Source organism: Drosophila obscura, unplaced genomic scaffold, assembly GCF_018151105.1.
Source record: "Drosophila obscura isolate BZ-5 IFL unplaced genomic scaffold, ASM1815110v1 contig_14, whole genome shotgun sequence".
Classification (NCBI taxonomy): Eukaryota; Metazoa; Arthropoda; class Insecta; order Diptera; family Drosophilidae; genus Drosophila; species Drosophila obscura.
The window spans coordinates 884,257-909,004 of NW_024542724.1; the positions used below are offsets into that span (position 1 = coordinate 884,257).

General features: G+C 43.2%; 4 protein-coding genes across 5 annotated transcripts; 3 read left to right on the forward strand and 1 right to left on the reverse strand.

Annotated features, from left to right (window-relative positions):
• The first annotated feature begins 2,343 nt into the window (after positions 1-2,343).
• LOC111077875 lies at positions 2,344-4,749 on the forward strand. 2 transcript variants are annotated; one of them, XM_041596284.1, is made up of 3 exons: positions 2,344-2,426; positions 2,595-3,961; positions 4,201-4,749. In XM_041596284.1, the coding sequence occupies exon 2, from the start codon at positions 2,677-2,679 to the stop codon at positions 3,049-3,051; it is 375 nt and encodes a 124-aa protein (XP_041452218.1). In that variant the 5' UTR covers positions 2,344-2,426; positions 2,595-2,676; the 3' UTR covers positions 3,052-3,961; positions 4,201-4,749. The 2 variants fall into 2 exon arrangements, with proteins under 2 accessions (XP_041452218.1, XP_041452217.1); XM_041596283.1 differs by lacking the exon at positions 2,344-2,426 and having other exon boundaries at positions 2,459-3,961.
• Positions 3,879-9,273, reverse strand: LOC111077874 (protein deadlock-like). The gene is made up of 2 exons (XM_022372334.2): positions 8,255-9,273; positions 3,879-4,382 (listed from the first exon to the last, which is right to left on the reverse strand). The coding sequence occupies exons 1-2, from the start codon at positions 9,220-9,222 to the stop codon at positions 4,322-4,324; spliced, it is 1,029 nt and encodes a 342-aa protein (XP_022228026.2). The 5' UTR covers positions 9,223-9,273; the 3' UTR covers positions 3,879-4,321.
• Positions 9,274-10,082: 809 nt separating this feature from the next.
• On the forward strand, positions 10,083-11,129 carry LOC111077873 (BTB/POZ domain-containing protein 9-like). The gene is made up of 2 exons (XM_022372333.2): positions 10,083-10,136; positions 10,192-11,129. Exon 2 carries the CDS (start codon positions 10,210-10,212, stop codon positions 11,023-11,025), a length of 816 nt encoding a protein of 271 aa, XP_022228025.2. The 5' UTR covers positions 10,083-10,136; positions 10,192-10,209; the 3' UTR covers positions 11,026-11,129.
• Positions 11,130-11,890: 761 nt separating this feature from the next.
• Positions 11,891-12,737, forward strand: LOC111077882 (ubiquitin-conjugating enzyme E2 4-like). The gene is made up of 2 exons (XM_022372344.2): positions 11,891-11,990; positions 12,055-12,737. The coding sequence occupies exon 2, from the start codon at positions 12,058-12,060 to the stop codon at positions 12,607-12,609; it is 552 nt and encodes a 183-aa protein (XP_022228036.2). The 5' UTR covers positions 11,891-11,990; positions 12,055-12,057; the 3' UTR covers positions 12,610-12,737.
• Positions 12,738-24,748: the final 12,011 nt, after the last annotated feature.

Sequence of the window (24,748 nt, forward strand, 5' to 3'; positions counted from 1 at the left end):
CCTTTTTTTTGTCGGTTCGGTTCGGTTCGATTTGGTTTGGTTTTGTTTTTATTTCATGAGAGACAAAGAAAGACGCAGGCAGGCAGGGCAGGCATTGAGGCAGGCAGGGAAAAACATTAGCATATATCAATGCCAAATGCAAATAAATCATCAATAACATTTCTTTCTCTCTCTCTGTGTGCCACTTATGCACCACTTACAGATACTTACCCTGGAGACGGAGGAAGACCCATACCCATACCCAGACTCAGACTCAGAGATACTGAGAGAGAGAGAGAGAGAGATACCAGAAGAGAGGATGCGGACTGTATGCAGCTGCAGCGGCATGCGGCATGCATTTTCCTTGAGGGAAAAACCTAAAGGAACCAACGCCAACGCGTCTGTCATGTGCCCCGAACTAAGGCGCCTTGCATAAATTTACGCCCGGGGATAAGCCCAAAAAAGGAACAAGAGCTGAAGATACTCTCAGATACTCAGATACTCAGTGGAAAGACTCAACTGGGCGGCGGGGGCAGGGGAAATGGAAAGGCAAAGGCAAAGGCAAACATAAAGCAATTTTATGCGTTTTTAAAATGCGGCAATTGACTGAAACAACAAAAGCGAGGCGAGGAAAATTCAACCAGACCGCATGTGAGCACGTTTTTCCGAGAGGGTAAATCAAATACGAACCAGAGCTCGAGCCTCGAGCCTCGAGCTCAAGTCGGGGACTTGGACCGCAGACCGTAGACCACCGACCGCCGACCGTATCGTATCCGTATCCGTATCGAAGGGAAACGCTGAGCAGTGCCATTGGCAGTGCTGGTATCTCGCGCTGGATGGCTGGCTGATAAGCAAAAGGCGAGCTGCTTGATGGTTTGTTGACGACCAACAAAAAGTTCTTGAGCGTGTGTAAACATTTGAAGGACCAGCGCACCCAGGGACCTGCTGCACAAGGATCCACAGCACGCACACACAACCAGGAGCCAGGAACCAGAACCAGTCTCGGTCTCGGTCTCCGTCGTTTATAAATGCGCTACAGTTACAAATTGTAGCCGCAGCTGTGCGTGTGCCACATGTGCGCTAAACCATTTATAAATGTAACAAAAAGCAACAGCAGCAATAGCAATAGCAGCGGAACAACAACAACAAAAATAAACGAAAAGCGTATGGGAAAACGGTGCGAAAACCCAAAAGCCCTTAGCCCAGAGACAGAGACAGTTGTGGCACAAGTGCAATGCATAAATATAAAGACGGGGCCGCCAAGAAAGACACAGAAAACAGGCGACGACGCAAGGTGTTACTTTTTACTTGTGGGGTGTGTGCGGGTTGTGTGCGCAAAATGTTATAAACAAATCGATAATTTAAAGCCCCATGAAAAGGACATAAAAACCATAAAAAGAGACACACACACAGCAACAGATACGTTTGCTGGAGAAGATACTACCTTGAAAGTATCTCGGCTCATTTGAAGCGGAAAAGCGGGCATAACAAAAAGTACAAAAATTACTACAAGGAAGCAAGGAAGGAGGCGGGAGAACGCCTCGCATCGTTCCCCATTTCGTGGCCAAGTGCTAAAAGTGCAATTTCAGCAATTGTATCTGCAAGATACATTAGCGCAAACCAAGGAGGGGTGTGCCTGTCCCGTATCGTGAGCGGTGTAATGACAATTTGACACAAGGCACAAAATACATGAAATTGAGCAATTTATATGCCAAATGTGTAATTTGATGCACGCGGACGAGATACATACATTCTGTGTGTGTGTGTGGTTGTGTGTGTGTGTGCGAATGTACAGAGTATCTGCACAGAGCAGATGTCGTGTAAACGGTGGAGGAGCAGCAGCAGCAGCAGCAGCAGAACAACTTAAACTGCTGGCAAAGAACTTTAATTGCAGCCAGTCTCCGAGGAGTGTACATTGAGATACATTTTGGTATCTACAAGATACTTTTACTACAGCAAACAGAGTGCAAGCAGCCATAAACTAAAAAAGAAATACAAACAAAACAAAAAAACGAGAAATTAATTGCAACTGTTGCGACCAGATGCATATTTGCAGATGTGAGATACATTTGTATGCTCAAGAGATATATTTTTTTGTGTGCGATACATTTAAATGTTAAATATTTACATTTCTTTCTATCAAATGTATTTCTCGCAGTTAGATACATTTGTATCTTTGAGAAAAATGCAATAACATTTAATATAAAAACTAAATCAATATTGTGAGATACACATGTATCTATAAAAAAGAAACATTTATCCGTTAGATACTTTGTTATCTGCGAGATATGCTCAAAAAACAATATAAAAAAGTGAACAAAACAAAAAAAAGTAAACTTTGTGAGATATATATCCATTGGAAACATTTTCATCCATCAGATACCTTTGTATCCGTGAGATAAATTCAACAAAAAGTGTGTGCAATGCAACAGGAGCTTTAACTAAATGTAATTTGCCATCTGTCAGATACTTTTCACCGAAACCGACGCCATGCCAATGCCAATGCCAATGCGAAAGCTAAAACTGCAATTACATTTACATTTACAATTACATTTTAGCCAAAAGTCAGTTCATTACTAACCCCCACTCCCTTCCCCCGTCTGTGTCTTTTGCAGAGCATCGTCCCCAATTAGCGGAGCCATCGGTGGAGGAGGAGGAGGAGGAGCCAAGGAGCCGCCCAGCAACAACCAATGGACCATGTTGATGCCGGTGCTGGAATACTCGTACAACAGACACATAGCCAAGATACCAAATTGTAAAATGAGGCGAACGACGCTTAGAGCGGCATCGATGCGGATGCTACCGTTGCTGTTCCTCCAACTGTTGCTGGTGCCGCTGCTCCACTGCCAGGCGGTGGATCCAGCGGCCAGTGGTGGTAATGGTGGTAATGGTGGTGCTGGTGCAACTGTCACTGGCGGAGTCAGCGGTGGTGCTGCTGCCGGTGGTGCTGTGGCAGGGAGCAACAGCCTCAATGGCGGACCAGCGGGTGGCACACTGAGTGCCAATCTCACGGAATTGGGCAGTCCCGGTGTGTATAATTCGACAATGGATATAATGCTAATTGCAATATAGTATATGGCATATATAACTGACCTAACCCCAGTCTCAGTCCCAGTCCCAGCCCCTCCCTGACGACGCCGCCATTTTGGCATTTGTGTATGTGTATGTGTTTTTCCTTGTGCGCATTTCCGGTTTCCGTTTCCGCTTGGCAAGAGCAGCAGGGAAAGGGTTGTGCTGGTGGCAAAAACTATTAGCCACTTGGCGCTAAATAACCACGCCCACGACCCTTGGCAACCCTGCAACCCCGCCTGGCCATACCTCCTCCATTCACACAGAAGCAAAACACTAAGCATCAATTAACCCAATTTTCAGGATCCATTTTCACCTGGCCATGGAGCTGTGGCCATGGCTCCTTGCACATGGCTCTTTTGCTGAGTATTTTCCTAGCCGTACTTCTGTGTGGGTTTAAGTGTGCGTGTTCACAGTTCCTTTTCCTTGCAGCTATATATATTTTTGAGAGTTTTTCTTTTGCCACCAATCCCCAAGTGACGACGTCGAAACCAACTCCCAATTCCCCAGCCCAAGCCCCCAAGCCCCTTTTAATCCTGGCTCTTTTAGCCAGACTTTTCTTCTTCTCCAAACTCTTTCCCACAGGCGTTCGAGCATTTGTTGTAGTTTGGTTTGGTTTTGGCTTCTGGATCTGGACTTCAACGTGGGAGCAGCAGCAGCAGTCGCAGCAAATCATAATTAATCCATCGATTTTCCAGCATTTTTTTCAGCATTTACCAGCTTCAATAATTCACACAAATCATTTCACCTATAAATATAAATTCTTTTTACAGCATTTACCAATGAATTCTTTTTACAGCATTTAACAATGAATTTTTCAGCAAACAAGAGATTTTTTTCAGTCATGTTTTTGCCTCATTTTTATTACGGAATATTACTGATATTACGAATCCAATTACAAATTGATGAGCAGGTAATGAACGTCACAAAAAATAAATGCAATAATTGTAATTTTGAAATGCCTCACGCGCGGCTTTGATTTGTATGTAAATGTCATAAATAATTCATTCAGAGTAATATCTTTGGTTTCATTCCTTTTTTTTTTTTTGCGTAAACTCTCGTTATGTATCAAATTATATATATGTAGTGTGTGTATTCAATACATGGAATTTCAAATTATATTTGTTTTGTTTTTTATTGGCTTATTCGCAGACGCCACAGAACTTGTACGACAGTTTGTCAGACACAACGAGCAGCGGGTGGTCCGGGTCCAACAGCATTGGTCAGCTGGAGATACGCAGATGTCCCGGATTGTATGACTTTGAAGAAAAATTTACGACTGCTGACGAGAGATGCTCATTCGCTTGGCCATTGCTATCATATTCATATATGGGCTGAAAAGAAACGAATTGGAATAATTGTTTTAAATGCTGTTCTGTATAGTAATCGTATTTGTAAGTGTTTTTGTAAATTTGTAAATCTGCTAATTATGCATAAGCTATTCAGTATTCAGCTACCCATTCAAACGTGATAAAACATAATTAAGCGTGTAATTTATTGCAAATGTTATTATTATCTGTGTACCGTAAATCTATCTTTTTTTTGTTTAATTTAGCTTTAAAGTGTGAATTTATTACCTTGTACATATATCTAGATTCAAACGTGTAAAGTATTGATAAAACATTATTGATGTATTGCTAAATACTTATAGTATTATCATTTTACATAGTAGTAGAAAGCATTTGGAGTTCTATAAAGGTCAATATTCCTGCGAGAAGCAATAATTAAATCTGTTTTAAAACCGAAACACTCCACACTTTTGTTAATTTCTTTTACACTAGATTTTAATCTGCCAATAAAAGAGAACTAATTATTATAAAATACCATAAAATTGTGTGTGTCATCCTTTTGGGGTTTCGTTTTCTTGTTGAACTGTCTGTCGATCAACTAGCTCAACCTCTCCAATCTGTGGGTACGAGAGAGAGGGACACAGCGACACAGGAAGTTGTCTCAACCTGTCCATAAAGATGGCACTCCTCGGCCTACACGATTGCCGTTAAAAACTCGTTTCAATCGGAGACTCTTGCCTGCGTGGCCTCCTTGTGGTTCTGTGCCTGTGCCTGTGCCTGTGATTGTTGTGTAGTTTGAGATACGTCTTGAGATTCGTCTTTTATGCATTTTGTGGCTGCATCTAGATAGGCCCGGACGGGGCCAGGCCAAAAAGATTGACTCCAGCAAAGTGTTGATAAGGCCCCTCGCAAACGGCCGATAAAGTCAATCAATCAGCTGAGAGACAGCAGCGGCTCAGAGCCGACTTAATTATCTGTTTAGATAACCAAAGGCTAAAAATAGCAGCGGTTAGTGGATGTTATGTTAAATCGAAAATCTCTACAAAATCGGTAATTTAATATGCCAATTGTGGGCCGAACAATGGCCAGAGTCCGCCTTTGGTTATGGCCATATTTAGTGGCACTTAAGGCCGCTCGAACAAGACTTTGAATGTGTTTTATTAATATATTAAGCAAATCGCTTGGACATCCTAAACAATTTAGTTGAAAGCGCTCGAGAAGTGTGGGATATTTCCAAATTCATTCACTGGGGCATGGGAACAGGTTTCAGCTCTCAGCACTCAGCCGTTTGGCTCGCCATGGAATTTATGTTTAGTAAATGTTATTGAGCGCAATAAAGAGATGAAATAATCACCAATCTGAAAACATTCATCTTAAAGAATTTCCTGGAATTTAGTTTGTTAAATTGCCTCTGAAATTATGTGCTGAACAATTTGCCAATCCAATTCCTCCCTAACCTATGCCAAGCGAAGAGGAAAAACTTGTCGATTGGACAGACCCTGGGCCCTGGACAACGAAAAATAAAACTTTCACATAATAGCTTCGAAAGTTGCACACACCCACAGCCCCACTCACAGCCCCTATTGGAAACAGCCATTGAACTCACCTTGGTTTTGCCTTGGGTTTTCCTCCACAAACTTGTTCTTTTCGTCTGCCAAACAAATAGTTGGCCATAAGAAGTTGTTCAAATATTTATTTACTTTTTCAAGTTGCCAACATATTTCTTACGTATTCATTTTTTTTGTCTACCATGTGTTTGGTTTTGTTTGGTTTTGGGTGCAATGTTTATGTATAATTCCCTGGGCAAAGTTACCGTCTGTCCGTGTTTGCTGCCACTTTTTGCACCCGCTTCGAGTGTTGCTTTGGACCAAAACTAATAACAAATCTTTTCATTAGTTGCGTTAGACAAGTTAGTTAAAAAGTGCACTTTAGGCAAACACAAATGCGTGTCTATATGCACACCTAAAGAAAATACAACTAAAATAAGAGAGAGTCGAAGTTTGCGAGTCGAAGAGTTGGATACCTTAACAGATCGGATGTTCTAGTAGCTAATGGGTGCACTAAATTTATATGGAGAATAATATGCTGAGCTGTGTAGAATGATATACAAACTAAATCTTAAAAATTGTGATTATTGTGATTAATTTCAACAGCGAAGAACTTGCTTTTGTTCCCCAGCTTCTGGTATAATGTGAATATTCTAACTAATATAGTCAATCAGATAAATCTGTGGCTAAAATATAAGTAATTGGCGAATATACAGACATAGATTGATAAAGAAACTTTATTTTGCAGCAGTCTCTACACTGCAAATACCTCTTCAAAATAATAATACCCTACAGACAAAAAGTGTACAACCAAACAGAATAGAATTCAACCGAACAGAAGAGCAGAAAAAATTAGCTAAGCCAATATCCAGGGGGGGCTGTGGAGAGTGCACAGGGTCCAGGGCACAGAGAGAACTTGCCCGAACTTCTGCTGGAAACTTTTGTGAAAGCTACTGAGCATAATGAAAGCATAACATTTAGTTAGCACTTGTATTTGCTATATAAACTGTGGCTCCGGCCCACCATCTCACCACCGCCCTGCACCTGTATGTATGTACACCCGGATAGACAACAACAACTTTTCATTAATAACTCAAAAATGTTTTGTCTTGAAAAGTTCAGCAGCATCGCACACACACACACACACAGATACACACCTCTCTCAGTACCTTACCGAACGGAATGGGGTGGGGTGCTGGTGCTGGTACGATGGTTCCGAAAAAAAAGAACTTTGAGTCCGCAAACTTTTTACTGTTGTGCAGAAAACAAATCAAAGGAGTTTCCGACAAAGTTTTTTTTTTTTGCCACGCCCTCCCTAGATCTCGATGAGACGAGTGGGGTGCGATGGGCCAGGGCCTGAGTGGAACAGACTGTGACAAACAATGACAACGGCTATAAGGAGGGAGAGCCACGACAATGGCAATTAAAGCAACAACCAGAACAACAACAACGGGGCATCAGTGCAAAGTTTGTCCATAAAAAGCATACAACAACTACTGCCATGGCAAATGGGTAAAAACTCTGGTAATAAAGGGAAATTATGATGATTTTCTATTTGGCAGCGCGTTGTACAAAATCATTTCCAAGCATTTGGCGCGAAAACAAAGAACCATAAAACCGGGTCGGATTCTGAGAGGAAACAACAGTATCCCGGACCAGCAGCCAGCCACCAGCATTCAGCATTGCAGTGTCCCAGTCCCAGGCTCCTTTCAATTCGCAGCATCAAAGGCGAAAACCAGAAAGAAGTGCAAAAGAAATTAAATGACAGGAAAAAATAAGTATTAAATGATAACATTGTTGTTCTATCCAGAGAGCGTTAAGTGAAATCAGTCACAGTTGGGCGAGCAGTCGAAGAAAAGGAAACGAAGAAACGAAGAAAGGATTAAAATATCAGGAGAAGCGAATGAAGAAAAAGCTACTGGAAAAGTTGTAGAACTTTTCAGAGATTGAGAAATAGTTTAGCAATCAATTGAGTAGTGAGAAATATTCGAAAGCATTTGTTCGACTTTGTCTGGGATTGATTGGAAAAATGTGTAACTAATTGGTTGAGTCATAAGTTAGATGTTAAAGACGTTGAAGCTGTGAATAAATGAAAATTGGAATAAGGTTAAAAGTGCCTAATTAAATATATATATATTATGTCCGATTAATTTCATGGTTCGAGGCAAAAAACTCAAACGCAAGCCTTTCTTTTCCATTGACAGGTGTGTAGGCAACGTAACTCAAAAGCACTATAGATGGTGTACCACTGCACGAACTATTAAAGAGATTTTAGTGTTAATGATATTTTCAACACTATTCTATTTTTATATATAAAACAGACTACATTGATACATAGTTACTGAGTAGTGACTAAATGTGATAGCATACCTTTTATTAAAAGTTTCAATCCTTCGAACTATTGCAAACAAGTCTGGACGTTGTGCAACATGGCTGGGAATGATGGCTAGCAGTGGTACAGCTGCTCTCTTCAGTTGCTGTCTACCGACGGTGGAGAAGAGAATGGTTTTGAAGATCTTAGTTGGGATGGTGAATCCGTATCTCTTGGTCAACATGACCAGCTCGACGACGTATTCGTGCCAGTTGGAGGACGCCAACACTTCCAATACGAGTATCGTCTCTGCCTTCAAGGTGTGCGCCTCAGCGGGCACCCACAGGTTCTTCATCATAGCCTGCGTAGCATCCTTTTCCATTTGAATACTCTTCAAGGCAGTGAAGATTGGACCAATACTGGCAACACCACGGAATCCATAAAGGCGACAGTCCGCCATCATCTGCAGCAATCGGTTGCTCAGACCCCGTGTGTCAAACACTCTAACGTATGCCGGAAAGAATGCCTCGAACAGAGGGCGACTTTTTGTGATCAGTGTATATGTGGTCAAAAGGTTTAACTCATTCATAGCCATCAGCTTAGGCACCACCCCTTCAGCGCTGCGGAACGTATGATCGCAGTCAGGAAAGGGGCAGTCATCGAGCAAATGGAACGGGCACTTGATTTGAAATAGATCGACCATCGCCAGCTCAGGATCAGTCCACGGGGTATCGACATTAGGCATTACACACGCACGACAGGCCTCGCGAATCGATGCTAAAACTTCTGGAATATTCTCCGGTGGTCCCACTGGTTGTATCCCTGATGTTGGCTGCGGAAGCTCCGAATTCTCCGAGTACCGTGGTGGTGGAAATGGCGCAATAAATCCATGGCGCGGCTCTGACAGACCCGGCGGAGGCTCCGAATATGGTGGAGGAGCCCCTTCATATGGTCGCCGCATTAAATTTAGTTCTCTATAATGCCGAAAGACCAATTCGAGCTCGGGAAATTCCCATTCTTGCGACATTTTATTTTTCACCACGGAACACGTTGCCTGAACTTTTCTTTTTTAGTGATGGGAACTCTGTCACAAAGTAGAGATAGTAGTTATTTAAGCTGCTATCGATAGTACTGCATAGTCGGAAGCTGCATCGAAAGCACTAGACTTCAAAAGTCTTCGCTGAAAATCTGGTATGAAATACAGAATTAGGATGCAAAAGCTTAGATGGAGATGCAACTATAAATTTCCTTCAATTATACCTTAATAGTGCAGTTATAGTGTTTTTACATTAGACCTTGCCAATTTTTCTGCGTGGAGAGGGATGCCATGAGAGACATAATACAAAATTATTGTTCGATAGTCTCCAGACTCGTAGAGTCTTGCTTTCAGTCTGACTTGATGACTTGGTGGCAGTTTTTGTTGGAAAAAATCAGTTTGTATCAAGTATCAAGCCTCAGTTGTTCGACTGAACGCCATTAGACATAGTTGATTATGGCGAAAATTCCAAATATTTGTAATGCTATTTATAAATATTAATATTTTTTTATATCAGGCACACAACTCACACAAACTGATCGTACTAAACAACAATCAACAATCTGCTATGGCTGATGCAGCGCTTTCAGATCAATGCTGTTGATGCTAACAAAAGGAAAAAATCCAAAACCCAATGTTCCGGTGAATAAGCTTATGTGAATTACAGCCCATAGGGATGGGGGAGAATGTTTTATCGATCTGAGTGAAAAATTAAATGAAATAAAAACAAGTAAATGAAGAACATAAATTACAGTTATTACGGAACAGCTAGTTAATTATTTGTTAAAAGTGCCCGCACTATCGCAGTCTGTTCAATGTATCGATATAACGAATCGATATTTATTAGCCACAGCTAACTTCCCGCACTAGAAACCAAATTAAATTGCCGATGAAAACAAACAAGATTAAGTTTATGGAATATACGGAATACTAATGTAAACAAACACCTGCCGATCACAGCCAAGTTCAGTTACGAAAATGAACAGCCAGGTTAGCCAGGCAACCTCTTCGTCCTTGGTCGCCGCTAAGAGACGCCACAGTACCGGCCAAGGGCCGGTGCACATCTTCGGCGGGGGCGTTTTGGCGGACTTGGAGCGCCTCTGCATGAGCGATCTCTACTCGGACGTGTCGTTCTACGTGGAGGATCAGCGCCTGCCGGCGCACCGCCTGGTACTTGCCGCGCGCAGCGAGTACTTCCGTGCCCTGCTATACGGAGGCAAGTCCGAGCCAAAGGAACGCCAGATTCGGCTGGATGTGCCGCTGCAGTCATTCAAGGTGATTCTGGGCTATGTTTATTCGGGCGATCTGTCCATATCCACACTGGACGTGGATGCCAGCTTCAAAGTGCTCGGCTTGGCCAATCTGTATGGCATGCAGGAAGTCGAGTTGGCGCTAGCCACACATCTAATGGAGAGTCTGGCCCTCAGCAACGTGTGCACGATACTCAACACGGCGCGGCTATTCAATTTTGCGCAGCTGACCATGAAATGCCTCAACTTCATGGACAGAAACTCGGCCGCACTGTTAAAACACGACACCTTCCAAATACTGGCCAAGGAGTCCCTTGAAGAAGTCCTGCGGCGGGGCACTTTCGCCGACTACGAACTGCACATCTTCCAAGCGGTACACAAATGGAGTCTGCACAACCCGAGCGAAGAAATGAAGTCGGTGCTCGCGCTCATACGTTTCCCTCTCATTGCCGTCAAAGACCTGGTGGGCACGGTGCGTGGCTCTGGAATCGTCGAATCGGAAACAATATTTGACGCCATCGATGAAGCCATGAACAGACGATAAAGGATCGTGAGGATCTCACGATTTGTTCCTATTCTGTTTCGATTAAATGGATTATTTTTAAGTTTACCTACTCTAATTACTTTCTTGTGGATTAAACAGCTGTGCTACTAAATAAGTATGGGATTTGTGTCTTCCAAGTCCCCGAACAACTCTCGGTACAAACAGGAACCAGCAGACTGCTAGCTGCGCATGTTCTAGCACCTTTGTGGTTGACATTTTCTTGTGGATATGTCGTGTGGCTGACGGGCATTGACGAACCAAACACTCGATACCGAAATTGTACTAGATTGCCTGTTCAGAACCCGAAAGTGATGCAGCTTTGGACACGTTCCTGTGTGCCCAAAACACAAGCAGCAGCAGCCTGGCGGCCACGGGCGGGGCGTTGTGCTTGCAGTTCCACAACTCTCCTGCTGCAGGAATTAATCTGTTTGCTGTCCAAACATGTGCCAAAGGCCACAAATACTTAATGTGCACCGGAATCTTCTCGGCGCCCCAAAAGGGGAACACCATCACCAGAAACTTGTTCCTCACTCGAGGATTGCACAAAGATGCAGATTTGGGATTGAATTTGGAATAAAAACAGCCTTCTCTTGAGCTAAAACAGTAAGTACAGTTGTGCACTAGCACTTGTGAGACTGTTAGGCGCAGAATTAATGTTGTGACTGTTAGGCGCGGAATAACCCCATCGATAAGCATCCTCCCATCTAACAAAGAGCGGCTGTAAGGCCACTCCTGTGGACTCCTGTCCACAAATTTATCTTAGCTTAAATTGGTTTTCCTTTCTTTATTTTTGTAACTTTTTCCCACTGCCATCGATAGTGGTCAGAAAAATATCGACAAGTCGATCACACTTTGGTCACACTGCCACCACTCTGGTCACACCAAATGAAAGAAAAATACTCCAATTCCATTAAATTGTATTAACTTCAAGTTAAATTCCACAATCTGTTAGCGAAAAAACTGAGGTACGCTGTGAAGATTTAATACGGTCCGACATTATCGTTTTCTTCGCTTATTGTCGCCTTGCAGATAATGCCACCCCGAGAGAAACTTCGCGAAATGGAGCGTCTTATTGTTCCCAGACACGTGCCCGGACCACAGCCCATCATGGCGGACTTCTACACGCGGCGTGTCATCGGCGACTTGTTCCGAATGAGGCGCAATCCGCCGGAAGGATGCCATACGGAAGTCGTTGATGGCGATATCAGGCACTGGCTGGCCACCGTGCTTGGACCCTCTGACACACCCTACGACGGTGGCCAGTTCCGCTTGGATATACGCTTTCCGGGGCGTTACCCGCTTAGAGCACCACTTGTGAAATTCGTCACGAAGGTGTACCATTGCAACGTGTCGCAAGCCGGAGACATATCTCTGGATATCCTGGGTGAACAATGGGCGCCGTCCCAGCAAATTTGGCATCTCTTTGTGACCATCCGATCGCTGCTGGCGCAACCCAATCCCGACAAATCTGTGGACAGTGCCATCACCGATTTGTACGTGAATGATCGCCCGGAGTACGAGCGCAAGGCACGCGAGTGGACCGCTCTGTATGCCCAGCCTGGTCCTGAGGCTTCGCCATCTTAGAACCTCCACCATCAATACACAAATTAGATTAATATCTGCTACTACTATGCATATTTACATACACATTTATGCATGAACATGAGCTTAAAATTAATTGAAAATTAAAATAAAGGCTGTTTGTTCGGTGGAATGTGCCACCGACTTTCATGTGAAAGTCAATATTAATTGCTGTAAATATAAACAGTAACACTCCAAGTAACATAAATTTCCACGCTAGTACACACTTTTTAAATTTAATTTAAATCAACAACTGTTTAGTTTTGTTCAAAGCTCTGCAGAAATCTTGCCTCAGTGGACGGTTGCTGCTTTGCTCCTTTGAGTCCTTTCTCTGGTATGGGGTATCTGGGGAAATGGCATCTTGAATTTTGAAACCCTTTTACAAATTATTGTATGAATGATTTCCCCCCACACCCCGTTTGCTGTCAAAGCGTCCACAATTTCAATTTGCAAGCTGGGCAAGAGACACTGTCCTCCTCTCCTGTTCTGTCCCCAAGTAGTAGTGTCTCCTTCTCGTTCATTATCTGCCTTGTAATGGCTGTTTATTAACAATAACGTATAAAAGAAAAGAAAAGACAAGAAAAAAACGAGCAAAGATGAACAGAAGCAATGGCTGCAGAAAGGAAAGGCAAACGGCAAAGGGAAAGCGCAAATAATGTTTAAACAATTTGTTGTCGTTTCGTTTCATTAAATGTCTATTTCGCCTCCATGGACCACCGACCACCCCCCGGACACACAGACCCCCAGACCCACAGACCACCAGACCCCCAGAGCGGCGCCACGCCCGACACTAACAGTCTATTCCATTCCGCATCTGGACCGGGGGCTGTCATTATAATTTGCAAAAACTCGCTGAGAAAGAGCGCAAAAAAAATTAGCAATAAAATGAAAAGCAAAGTGAAATGGCCGCAGGAGCTGAATCACGGAGAGAGAGTCGAGACCACTTGTTGATGCCGCATTGCTGGTGATTTCCTGCACTGGTGGCAGGGGCACAACTCGGGCACTCGCTCAGCCACTGCGCCGACTGGACTGACGCTTCCTGGAGCATCCACTTGGCAGTGTCCGTACGCGAAATTATTATTGCTTTGCCTTCCTTTTCTGGGCAATCTTTATTGTACCCTCTGCAATGCGGGGCGGGTATTTCGAATCTGAACATAACTTTGCAACGAAAAATCAGCAGCAACAGGCGAATGTTCCCTAGCCTCACAGATATCATATAGACACCTCCAAAGTATTTCTTTTTATTTATATTATAGCCACTGTAATTTACTCTTTATATCCTAAGATGGAACGAAAGAAAGGTCCAAAAATCTCTTGCTTATCTTTGAATATAATCTAATTTTATGGAACGCATTTTAATCTTAATGAAATGCGTTTAGTTACCTTCAATAAGAAAGCTATTTGTTCAAGGGTACCACAAAATTCGACCCCCAAAGCTGGCTCCTTTTCTGGTGCTTCGCCTCTGTTCTTTTTGTTTGTAGCGCTGTAAAAATTATTATTTTTATGCTGCCTGGATGGCTAGTCAAGTCGAGACGGGGTCGGAGTCGGGGCGGGCCGAGCCGAGCCGAGTCGAGTCGAGTCTGTTGCCTGCTTCATGCCACTTGAATGACTCATTAAAAGTGATTTCATTTTAAAACATTTTCCTCGCTGCGGTTCCCCTGCCTCTGCCGCACCATCATTGTCTCTTGTCCGTTTTCCGTTGTCCGTTGCCTTCCTTGGGCTTAGCGCCTTATCAACTGAGAGGCTGAGCCGCTTTTCCTCCGCTTCAGTTCTCCTTTCCCGACCGGCTGCCTGCCTGCCTGCCTGCCTTCCTTCAACTTCTGGCTGTCATTTAATTTACTTTGAGTTTACTTTTTAATTCGCTTAGCTACTTTGCCGCCGTAAATCCTTGAGAAAGGGACAACGAGAAAAAGAATAGGACATTTGCCCGGAGATAAGCGCTGTGAGTCACTCAGCAACCATATCGTCTTCCAGTCCTCTCCGTAATAGGCTACAAAATTGCAATGTTGCTGCAGATACAGCAGCAGAAGTGGCAGCAGCAGGCAGCAGCATCAGCTGAAACATCAACAGCGATGGCAACGGAGCATCCAAGAGGGCCTTGGACTTCAGCTTGTTTGGCTTTTGTCAGCCCTTTCTACCTAATTCCCTAGATTAGCTGCATTATGCGCCACACCGGGCGCATAATAACAGCCCGGCTGGAAGCGGCCAGGAGCCGGGGCCGGGCCGGGCCGGGCCTACCATGCTGTTCATCCTCATCCTGATTCACACAGCCGCGTGCAGGCAGCATGCAGCATCGCATCCTCTCCAGCCAGCTGCATATGTGAGTGGGCATAACTTGAGTAGCAGCACACTGAGCGGAAATTAGCTCCACGCTAAAACCATTTCCGAATTGTCAATCTGAAAATATTGATCCTGAATTAAGTGGAAATTTTCATCGTAGATAAAAAGCTGCTGACAGAAAAGCAGTCTGGAATCAGTAGTATAATGTTCCTCAAATTCTATCTGCACAAATGTTTAGCTCAAACGGTTTTGACTTAGTCCTACTATCTATGTATACATGACATAAGCTTTAATCGTTAATCTAAATGTGACTTTATTTGAAGGAATTATTTTCTAGTTGTGTTGTTTCGGGATGCAATGCTTAGTACGATGGTCGGATCCAAAAATAATTCCAAAAAGCAAGCAATCGAAAATTCTATTGAATGGTTGAGATTTCTCAGTCGTTTCTTGGTGTCAAAGTACATTATTTATTATGTTTAGTAATCGTTTATTCGGTTCGAAATATGTTACTTCCAATGATTAGCAAAGGCCTTTTAAACGACTCTTTTAATGACTGACCTTCGTTGAACTTCTGGTAATTATTTTATTGTTTAACTGTTTTTAATATTCATATATTTAAAGACTCTTAATATTTTATTATTATTTGATTCGAAATTGTACAAGTAAGACCCTGAAGCCCTATGGCAACCTTTTTAGTTCTGGAATCTGGAAATGGTCTTCCAGACTAACATGGATGTTCTTCAAAGAATTAAAATTATGGTTTATGGGTCTTGAAATTATACTAAAATTAATAATTTGTTGTATTATATAAATAATAATTATTATGCACTTAAGCGTATGTATTCCCTATTTGAGCAACTCAAATTTCGCTCAGTGCAACAAACAACGCTGAGAATGACGATGATGATGGCTTCTACACGATGTTGCAATACCCCTCTGGGCGGTGCAGCCAGTTGCATCAGAATCACACACGAGCAGACACACACACACACACACACACAGATGATAGTACTCCACGTAGATGGAGGAGGCTGCAGCACTACTTAAAGTGTCCTACACAGCACATTTGGCCGGAGGCCCAGAGTTGCCATCCACCATCTGGGCTGCACTGTACTGTACTGCTACGTATAGCCACTGTACTCGCACTCGGACTCGCACTCGCCCCGCTTCGATTCGCTTTCATTAGAGTTGCACGAGCCCGATGGATTGGTCGGGGGGGTGGTGGCAGCTGCGTGGGCGTTGCTGGTGGGCAATAAATTTCCATTTAGCCATGAACAACAACTAACGGCTTCTGCCGAGCGGCGACCGCTCAACTCTGGAGCGAGCTATCCGCCTCTGGGAGCGAATGGAGCTCAATGAAGCGTCACGTGGAAATGGTTATAATTGCATCCGCGCTCCGGTCGCTCTCACTCGCTCGTCCCATCCCTCTTCACTGCCCGAACGCCTGCCGCAATCCAACTTGCAACTCAAACTGTCGCTGTCGCTGTTGCTGACGCTGACGCTGCCCCGTGCCACAGCCAGGCAATAATTTTGACGCTTGATTGATCAAAGCAGCAGCACCAGCAGCCGTCGTCGTTGTACTACCAATGCCCCATACCTCCTTCCACATACCCCACACCCCAGCACCCCAGCACCCATTACCATTCTCCATAGTAAACCTCATTCCCGTGCCACATCCACATGCAACGAGCTGACGCTGCCGCTGCCGCTGCCGCTGCTGTTGTTTTTATTGGTTAGTAGCCAAAGTTACAGCACTTTTACACGCTTCTGTTTGTTCGCTTCTCTGTTTTAATGTAGCGTTCAAAATTTTTATTTTTATTATGCAGCGGACGACTCGCTGATTGGGGAGCAGAGCGCGAGAGATACTCACACACATACATATGCAGGAGAGTATCTAGGAACCCAACAGCTGACTGACTGACTGACTGACGGACTGACTGACGGACTGACAGACTGACAAACAGACGGAGGGATAGACTGACTTGAGTGTGCAATAAATCAAATTTTAAGTCGCCTTTGAGCAAAGTTAAATTGCAGCCGGAAGCCCCCAAGAGCATTAACCATCATGGTTTATCAATATTTTTTTGCAGCAAACTTTTCGATGCTGCCCCCAAAAGGAAGCCAAAAGCCATAAGAAAAATTGCAAATTAAAGTGTCAGTTGGGGATATGGAGGAATAGTTGGGGCAAACAGTCATCATTTAAGATATTTTTCACTAAATTAACGCTAGATGGCAGCGATCCCTGGAAGCATTTATTACATTTCTAACTTGAATATATGTTGATGGCCTCAACAGAGGATACATATATTAATGGGTTTTGGAAGAGGAAGGACTTATTACCCCAAGAAGAACATTTCCTTAATTATTATCCAGTGACGAGTCGACAAGCCTTCTTCTGATTGGCATCCCCTGAAGATGAAATCAATTTAAACGTTCGATTTGCGTTCCTTCCTTTTTTGTTCGCTCTGAAATTTCTCTCCATTTAATATTTGATATTTCGTTGATTAAATTAATTATGTAATTGGCGCCTTTGTTTGCACATCCACTAATTTGTTGTGTAACTTTCTAAATATGCCGCATAAATATTTCATAATTGCCAGAAAGCTGGAAAATGTTTTTTTTTTTTTTGTAATTTCATACAAATGAAAAATTAATGTTGAAAATGCATAAAATAAACGAAAAATAGTCAATTTAGAAGCATTTAATTAATCGACAAAATGAACAGCAAAAGTTTAAATAAGAAATATCCTTTTTCCATGCTCCAAAGAAATTTCTCAAATTAATTTCCAAAGCATCAAGCTATGCTCTATGCTCTACGCTGTATGGATGTTGCCTGTGCAACTCCCTTTGCTTCCTAGGAGCAGCCCGCACTTTGTTTCAATTTGCAAACACTTTATGTGGGGGGTGGGGGGCCGAGTACGGCCATAATCCCTGCCGTATTCTTGTGTAAAATTCCAACTCTGTGCTGGCATTTCTTGTGGACAGTTATGAATGCCACTTGCAAGTGCATAACAATGCCCTGGCTCTGGTTGCACTCACCAATCAATCCGATTTTCCTTCGCCCCCATCCCAGGGGCTCTCCCTCTCTGTGGAGTAGAAGGAGTACTTGTGCTACCTCTACGAGTGTTTGTGTGCACTCGGGCTGGGGGGGCTGGGGGATCTCGCATCATGTTTGAATTGGGGACGCCCTTTTTTGGACTCCCCCAAACGACCTGGAACTCTATATCTGCTACTCACTTTTTGGTTGCATCTCACGTTCCGGCCAGCCATAGTCGTCGTCCTCGTCCTCGTCCTCGTCCTAGTCGCCGTTGCCTTTGCCGTTGCCGTTCTCGTTGTCGTCGTCGTAGCCCAGTTTCAGTTTCAGTTACTGTTCGAAAACAAAGCCACTGGGCAATAGTGGCAAACAATGTGCACGTATCTGCAAGATACACGAGCCACGACGCTACGACGCTGCTGTCGAGGGCAGTAGAGGCCGCCAGCAGAGCGGGGGCCTAAAAAGGTGGCTGTGGGTGTCGGTGTCGGTAGGCAAATCCGGCATGGATTTTGGCTTAGGCAAATGTTGCTAATAAAACAATTATGCACTACACAGAGCAGGACAGCCCCAGAAACGGAGACAATGGCAAAGAGCTTTGAAGTTAGAGATGAGCCCAAGCAGAGGGCAGCCTGAGCTGTAGTTTTTTTTTGTTCCTATGTTTTCCTAGAGGTGGTAATTAAATAAATTCTATGGAATAACAAACTAATAGTATTTCAAATTCGATACCAAAGAAGAGGGTTTATAAAAGAAGTAAAAAGAAAATAATTACAAAATATTTAACATCAGAATTGAAAGAATTGCATTAAGATTTGGTATTAGATCCAGTAAAAATACCTACATACATTTGATATGGTTCTATTCTCCCATTGGATTCTTATTTATTAGTGGACATTTTTTTATAGAAGTTTTGATAGATTTTTGGAGTAGCCTAAACATTTCCGAGAGCTCTGTGAACTAGTTCCCTGCCTCCATGATCACACAGCGGCTGTTAGATGCCTCACGCGACCATCTCCTGCAGTGACCAGCACAAAGTTCGGTGTATCATTGTTGCTGCAGTTGCTGCAGAGAGCGAGAGCGAGTCCATTGTCTGCCCGGGGGCAGTGGCGTGTAACAGTAACTATCCGAGAACAGGGTGGTGGTGGCATATGTGTGTGCTCCACTGTAGGACGGGGCCCAAAAACTATGCCAAACAATGGCGCCTCAATGCCAGACCGACCACAAAGCGAGGGCGAGGGTTCTCGGGCTGTCGGACTGTCGGACTGTCGGACTCCGTTGCAGTACGAGTATCTGTTCCTGAAACTGAGCCTGAATCGGAGGCTGATGCTGATGATGATGACCGACCTCGCCACTTTTTTTTTGGGCCTGAGAATTAGGGATTGTAGCTGGCAGCTTTTGGCCGAGTGTCGGATAAGCTACGGGAAGCGATCGGAGACAATGGGGGCGCGCGGGAGAGCACAGTTTAGTTGGGGCGGCGGCGAGACAAAACAGAAAATTTCGTTGTAATGAAACTTGTTCCTTTGCTGTTTTTTTTTTTTTTTTTTGTGTGTGTCATCGCTGTGGCTGCTGTGGCTGTTGTTGTTGCATGAACATATCTTTTAGATAATCTTCATTTCTCGTTTGCGGCTAATGGCCTGGCAGCGGCAGCAGCACTCGGACTTGCACTCAAGGATATCGCCGCCTGCCGGAGTCATGCTTTATGGCCATGCTATCTCTGTCAGTCCAGTTCCAGGGCCAGGTCCAGGTCCAGGGGTTCTACCATCTTTTCTCTTTTGGGATTCCTCTCGTCTTCTTCTTTTTTGCCTCCTTTTTTTAAATGGGACACGTTGCGGTCTGTGTGTTGATGAGTGCGCCCTGGACTAAGTGAGACCCCGAGAGGAGAGCTGAGCAGAGACAGAGAGCATCATCCTGGCCTGCATTTTGGGTCTGGACTTTGCCTTTTTGCGGTTACACATACAGCCAGGCAGCCGGGCAGCCAGGCAGCCAGGCAGCCGCACACTTGTGCATATTTAGAGATACTCAAAATGAGATACAAAGATACATTCGGACTTCCTACCATTTTAGCTGTTTTGTTTGATGGGCGGCACACACGACTGCCTGAAAATCATGTGGTAGGACAACCGAGCCACAAGAATGAGAACGAGAACTCTGTGTGTGTGTGTGTGTGTGTTTTCCAGGCCAACTTCCTGGGACCCAGAGAATAAGAGACTAAAGACTGGGCTGGGCCTGGGCCTGTGCTCCTCACATCGTTTGTGCGCGATGTGTGCCAACCAACTCGCAGGCTGGCCGAGATTTTTTCCCTCTGCACTGAAATTTGAGATATTCGCCTTGATATTAATACAAAAGGCAAGGCCCCGGCCCCAGCCCCAGCGCCGTACCCATACCCATAGCCAGACACACTGAGCCAGGGCCCAAGGAGCGGCATCTCGTCTCCCATTCCCAGTCCCAGTCCCCCAGTCCCCCAGTCCCACTTACAGTTAACTTGAAACGCATCTTCTTTCGTTTTGGGCCCGTTTTTATTTTTTTTTTTGGTCGCGTGGGCGTCGTCTCAAGATTGGTTTTAGCTGGCAACAACGACGAAGCGGATGATAGCCCGTCTGTGGAATGTTGTCGAGGCGACTTGACTTCATAATTTTCATGAATTAGCTTGTGTCCCAATGAGCAGAGAAGACAATGCAGATTTTTTCATTGGTTCAGGGCTTCGTTGTTTCGTTTCTGTGGGCTTTTTGCATGTAAGCCAAACTCAGACTCCAGACTCCAGGCTCTGTTTAAACATGGCCAAATGTGATTAGGTCTGACTTATATTGCTTGGCAAATAAAATTAGATTTGGCAGACATATAGAGTAGCAACCTTATGGACTGGGGACACTCAACCTTCAACCTTCTCAACACTGCATGGGGAAATTACTTGTAAACTCAAAATTAATGCAGTATTTTGACCTTAAGCCTCTTGCGAGTGTTCCTTATTCTCGAACGCTGACTGGCCTTTCATTCTACCGAATTCTACCCTTAACTTTATGAATAAATTTCCATTATAATGACCTTGCTCATTCGCTTCCTAGACCAACCCCCAAAGCACTGTGTTCACTACCCTTCACAATCATCTCCATGGCAGACGTTGCTTCCTTCGTGCTCCATAATCATATCTTTACTGTACCAAAGACATTCATTCCCTCACAAAATTATATGCACACTCACTGATGTGCATATTTCTCGCCTTAATCTCCTTCCTTGGGTTAAAACAATACGCGTATACTTACTCCACCAAATTCGACGGTCATCAATTCTCCTTACTTTCCAAAAACCGCTGTCTTCATATTCATTTTTTTTTGTGCATTTCACTTTGATTTAAAAGGCGCCAGCCAACTGGATGTGACACTGAGAATGACACCGGGCCCCCCCCATGATTTTTTATGATAAATTTTCAGCTCAAATTACCCCAAAAGAACTTTCAGAGACTTTCGACCCACAATACAAAAAAAAAAAAAAATGAAAAGGCGGGCAAAGAATTTCGAAAAGTTTTGCGCTGGAATTCAAATTCAAATTTGTTGGCGAGTCTCGAGTTTCACATTTCGAAATGAAATGCAATTGTTCCATGTTGTTCGTGTTCAGTTTTTGGTGTTGAGTGTGGAGTGTTGGTCCTGGTTGTTCGGCTGTTGTTCTGGACTAACACACAAATTAATGTCACGGCAGGTGGGTGAAAGGTGGAGCCCAATTAAAAAACATATTTTTTTAATTGCATTTTTCTCGATGCCACATGCCGTGTGTTTGTGTGTGTGTTTGTGTGTGTCAGAGCCTGTTATTACCATTATTTCTGCTCCTCGATGGCTGTTATTCGTTCTCTCTCTTTCTTGTAATTGGTTTATTGACGGAAAATGATAAAAAAAAAAGCATGCCAATATATATATGTATATATGCTATATATATCTGGGGGTATATAGTACGATTATATATGCAGTATGTAGTACTCCTCAATGGGCCGCATATTGCTTTATGGGATTTTTGTGCGATATTTGCTTAAACTTTCTGCCCAGCTCAATTAAAATTGTTTATTTAATTTGCGGCAGTCGCAAATTTAAAATTTAATTAAATACATTTTTAATGCATGACAGAAAATGCAATTGAATGTTAATACTACTCCGCCAAAGAACTGCATTTGATAAATCTGTTGATTGCACAGGCCCAACACCTGACAACAACGTCTAGACAACAGATTTAACACAATTAAAAAAACACACACATCAGATACAAATTTAGATATGTACATTAGGAATATTAAATACGCTTTAATGGAGTGATTTATAGTTCGGAGAAGCATAGCAAAGAATAAATAAAACGTAAAAATAAAAACGTGAAGAAATAAATAAAGAGAAAATTGTAAAAATAAAAAAAAAAAAATAATAATTTTTTTTCCCAAATAGATAACTATTTCTGATAAATTTGAAATGTAGATTATACATGTACCTTTTTTATTTTTTTTTTTTTTCTTTTTGGTTTTCTCCCCCCGCGGGGGCGGGGGGGGGGGGGGGGAAGAAGAAAAGGGGTTTTGCATCTTTTTTTTTTTTTTTTTTTCCCCTTTTTTTTTGACTCCCCCGTTTTTTGTTTGTTTTTTTTCCCCCCCCCTTTTTTTTTTTTTTTTTTTTTTTTTTTTTTTTTTCCCCCCCCCTTTTTTTTTTTTTTTGGGGGGGGGGGGGGGGGGGGCCCCCCCCCCCCCCCCCCCCCCCCCCCCCCCCCCCCCCCCCCCCCCCCCCCCCCTTTTTTTTTTTTTTTTTTCTTCCCTCTTCTCCCTCCCCCCCCTCCCCCCCTCTTTCTTTCGAAAAATGAGAAATATTCCTACCAAAAAGATAAAAATGAATAATCGAAAAAAATAGTTACAAAATTACCTGAAAGATGTTTTGATCGTATTTTCTTAGATTCCGAATATCTCATGGATACAAACTACTATTTAGCCGATTCGTATCTTAAAAGATTCTGATAAATCTAGATCCAATTCTCTCTGGCACATCCCAATCAGTAAATGCTGATTAAATGCTCACTCCCTCTCCCATCTCTTGCCAAATCCCACTGACAGATTTTGACCAAAATAATTTAGTCGGAACCCTCCCTGCACAAACCCATCGCCCATTCAGCACCAGCAATAATCTTAAAAAAATGTTAAATCCAGTGGAATAGCCATGACTTGATTAGCTAGCAACTGCCTAGCCCTGTGGGGCAAATGGAAGATGCCTCGACCATAAACTATTTGAGTTTTGGCCGAAAGATGGCCAAGACAGGGTATCCGTACCCCCCCATCTGCCTGCCTGGCAGCCCCACTGCGGCCCCATTTCACTTTGACCCTTTTGGCCCCTGTCTATCTCGCTCTGCTCTCTCCCCTCTCTCTCTCCCTCTCTCTGCCGCTTTTGGCCCGCTTGCTGACTGGCCGAATCCACTTTTGGCTTGACGCAAAGCTCCCATCATGGCCAAACATTACCAAACATTACAATCCCCCACAGCAGTAGCAACAGCAACAGCAGACAAAAACAAAAACAAAAACAACAGCCATGTAGGAGTCAGCGATAGAAGAGGCAGCAGCGTCATTCATTCGGCATGCAAATGCTCAGATCGAACTGATAATATCATGCCATATACGTTCAACCAGGACGGCACTTCTGGGGGGATGAATATTCGCGCATAGTTTTTTCCACTTTTTCGTACCCAGTACCCAATCGCAACCCAGTGGCAGGTTGCATCTCTTTAGTGGAGATATGCCACTATCTATAGACATCTGAAATGATAGAGAACTAGGCCTAGGATAAGGCTACCACTAGTAATCCCCACAAGCCACGGATCTGTAAATACTTTAACAACTTCTTGCTATAAATTACTAGCATCATATCCACTGAGTCCAACGTATCCATCCTTAGTAGGATCTACACATTTTTAGGGCTGGAATTCTTTAAGCAAAAATCTGCAAAAATACCTCTTAATGTTAGGTATCTTCTGGTCTATACTCCACAGCGCCTCTGCTAGCTGCCATTTCTCCATTTGGTGTGCAAATAACTGAGCTAGGGAGATGGCGAGGCGAGAAAGCCTAGTTAGATGGGGCAACAATGTGGCGGACAAACTTTTGGCAGAACACAGATAGTTTCGCAAATTAAATTGCGCAGACATCAGGGGTGGTGAGTGGACAGAGAGGGGAGGAACGGGGATGGTGTGCAGCAGAAGGAGCGAGGGCCAGACAGAATGAGGTCATCATCATGACGGCGTTGGCGGTGGCAGCGGCAGCAGTACAAAACCCAAAAAAAAAATAACCCAATAGGCCAAAAACGAAACATGAAAAAACAAAGGATTTAAAACTAAAACATATAGAAAAAAGGCTGAAGTTGATATAAAGACTAGAGGATATCGCGTTCTCACAATCTAATTGGGATGTAAATGGTTGTGGGGGCGTGGTGCCTTTAAAAATGTGTGGAATGTGAATTCCTTGCCATAATTTGGCTATAATAATTACACTGATAGAAAAAGGCATAGTAAAAATAGCTACACTCGTATTTGAATTTAATAGGCGATTTTTAAATACAAACATAGTAAAATTAAATAGCATTCACTTTGATTCAGATATAAATGTATTAAAGATGCTTTTTTAATACGGTCATATTTAATCTTAGTACAAAAAACTTAAAAATAACTATAATATATTAAATTTGTAGTTTTATATGTTTCATATTTAAACAGAATATTATTATGACTTGATTTAAAAATTTTTGTTTTAAAATCAAAATAGATCAAAACTTTTTATTTTAAATATTCCATATTAAATTAAATTAAATATTTGTTGTATTTATTTTAACT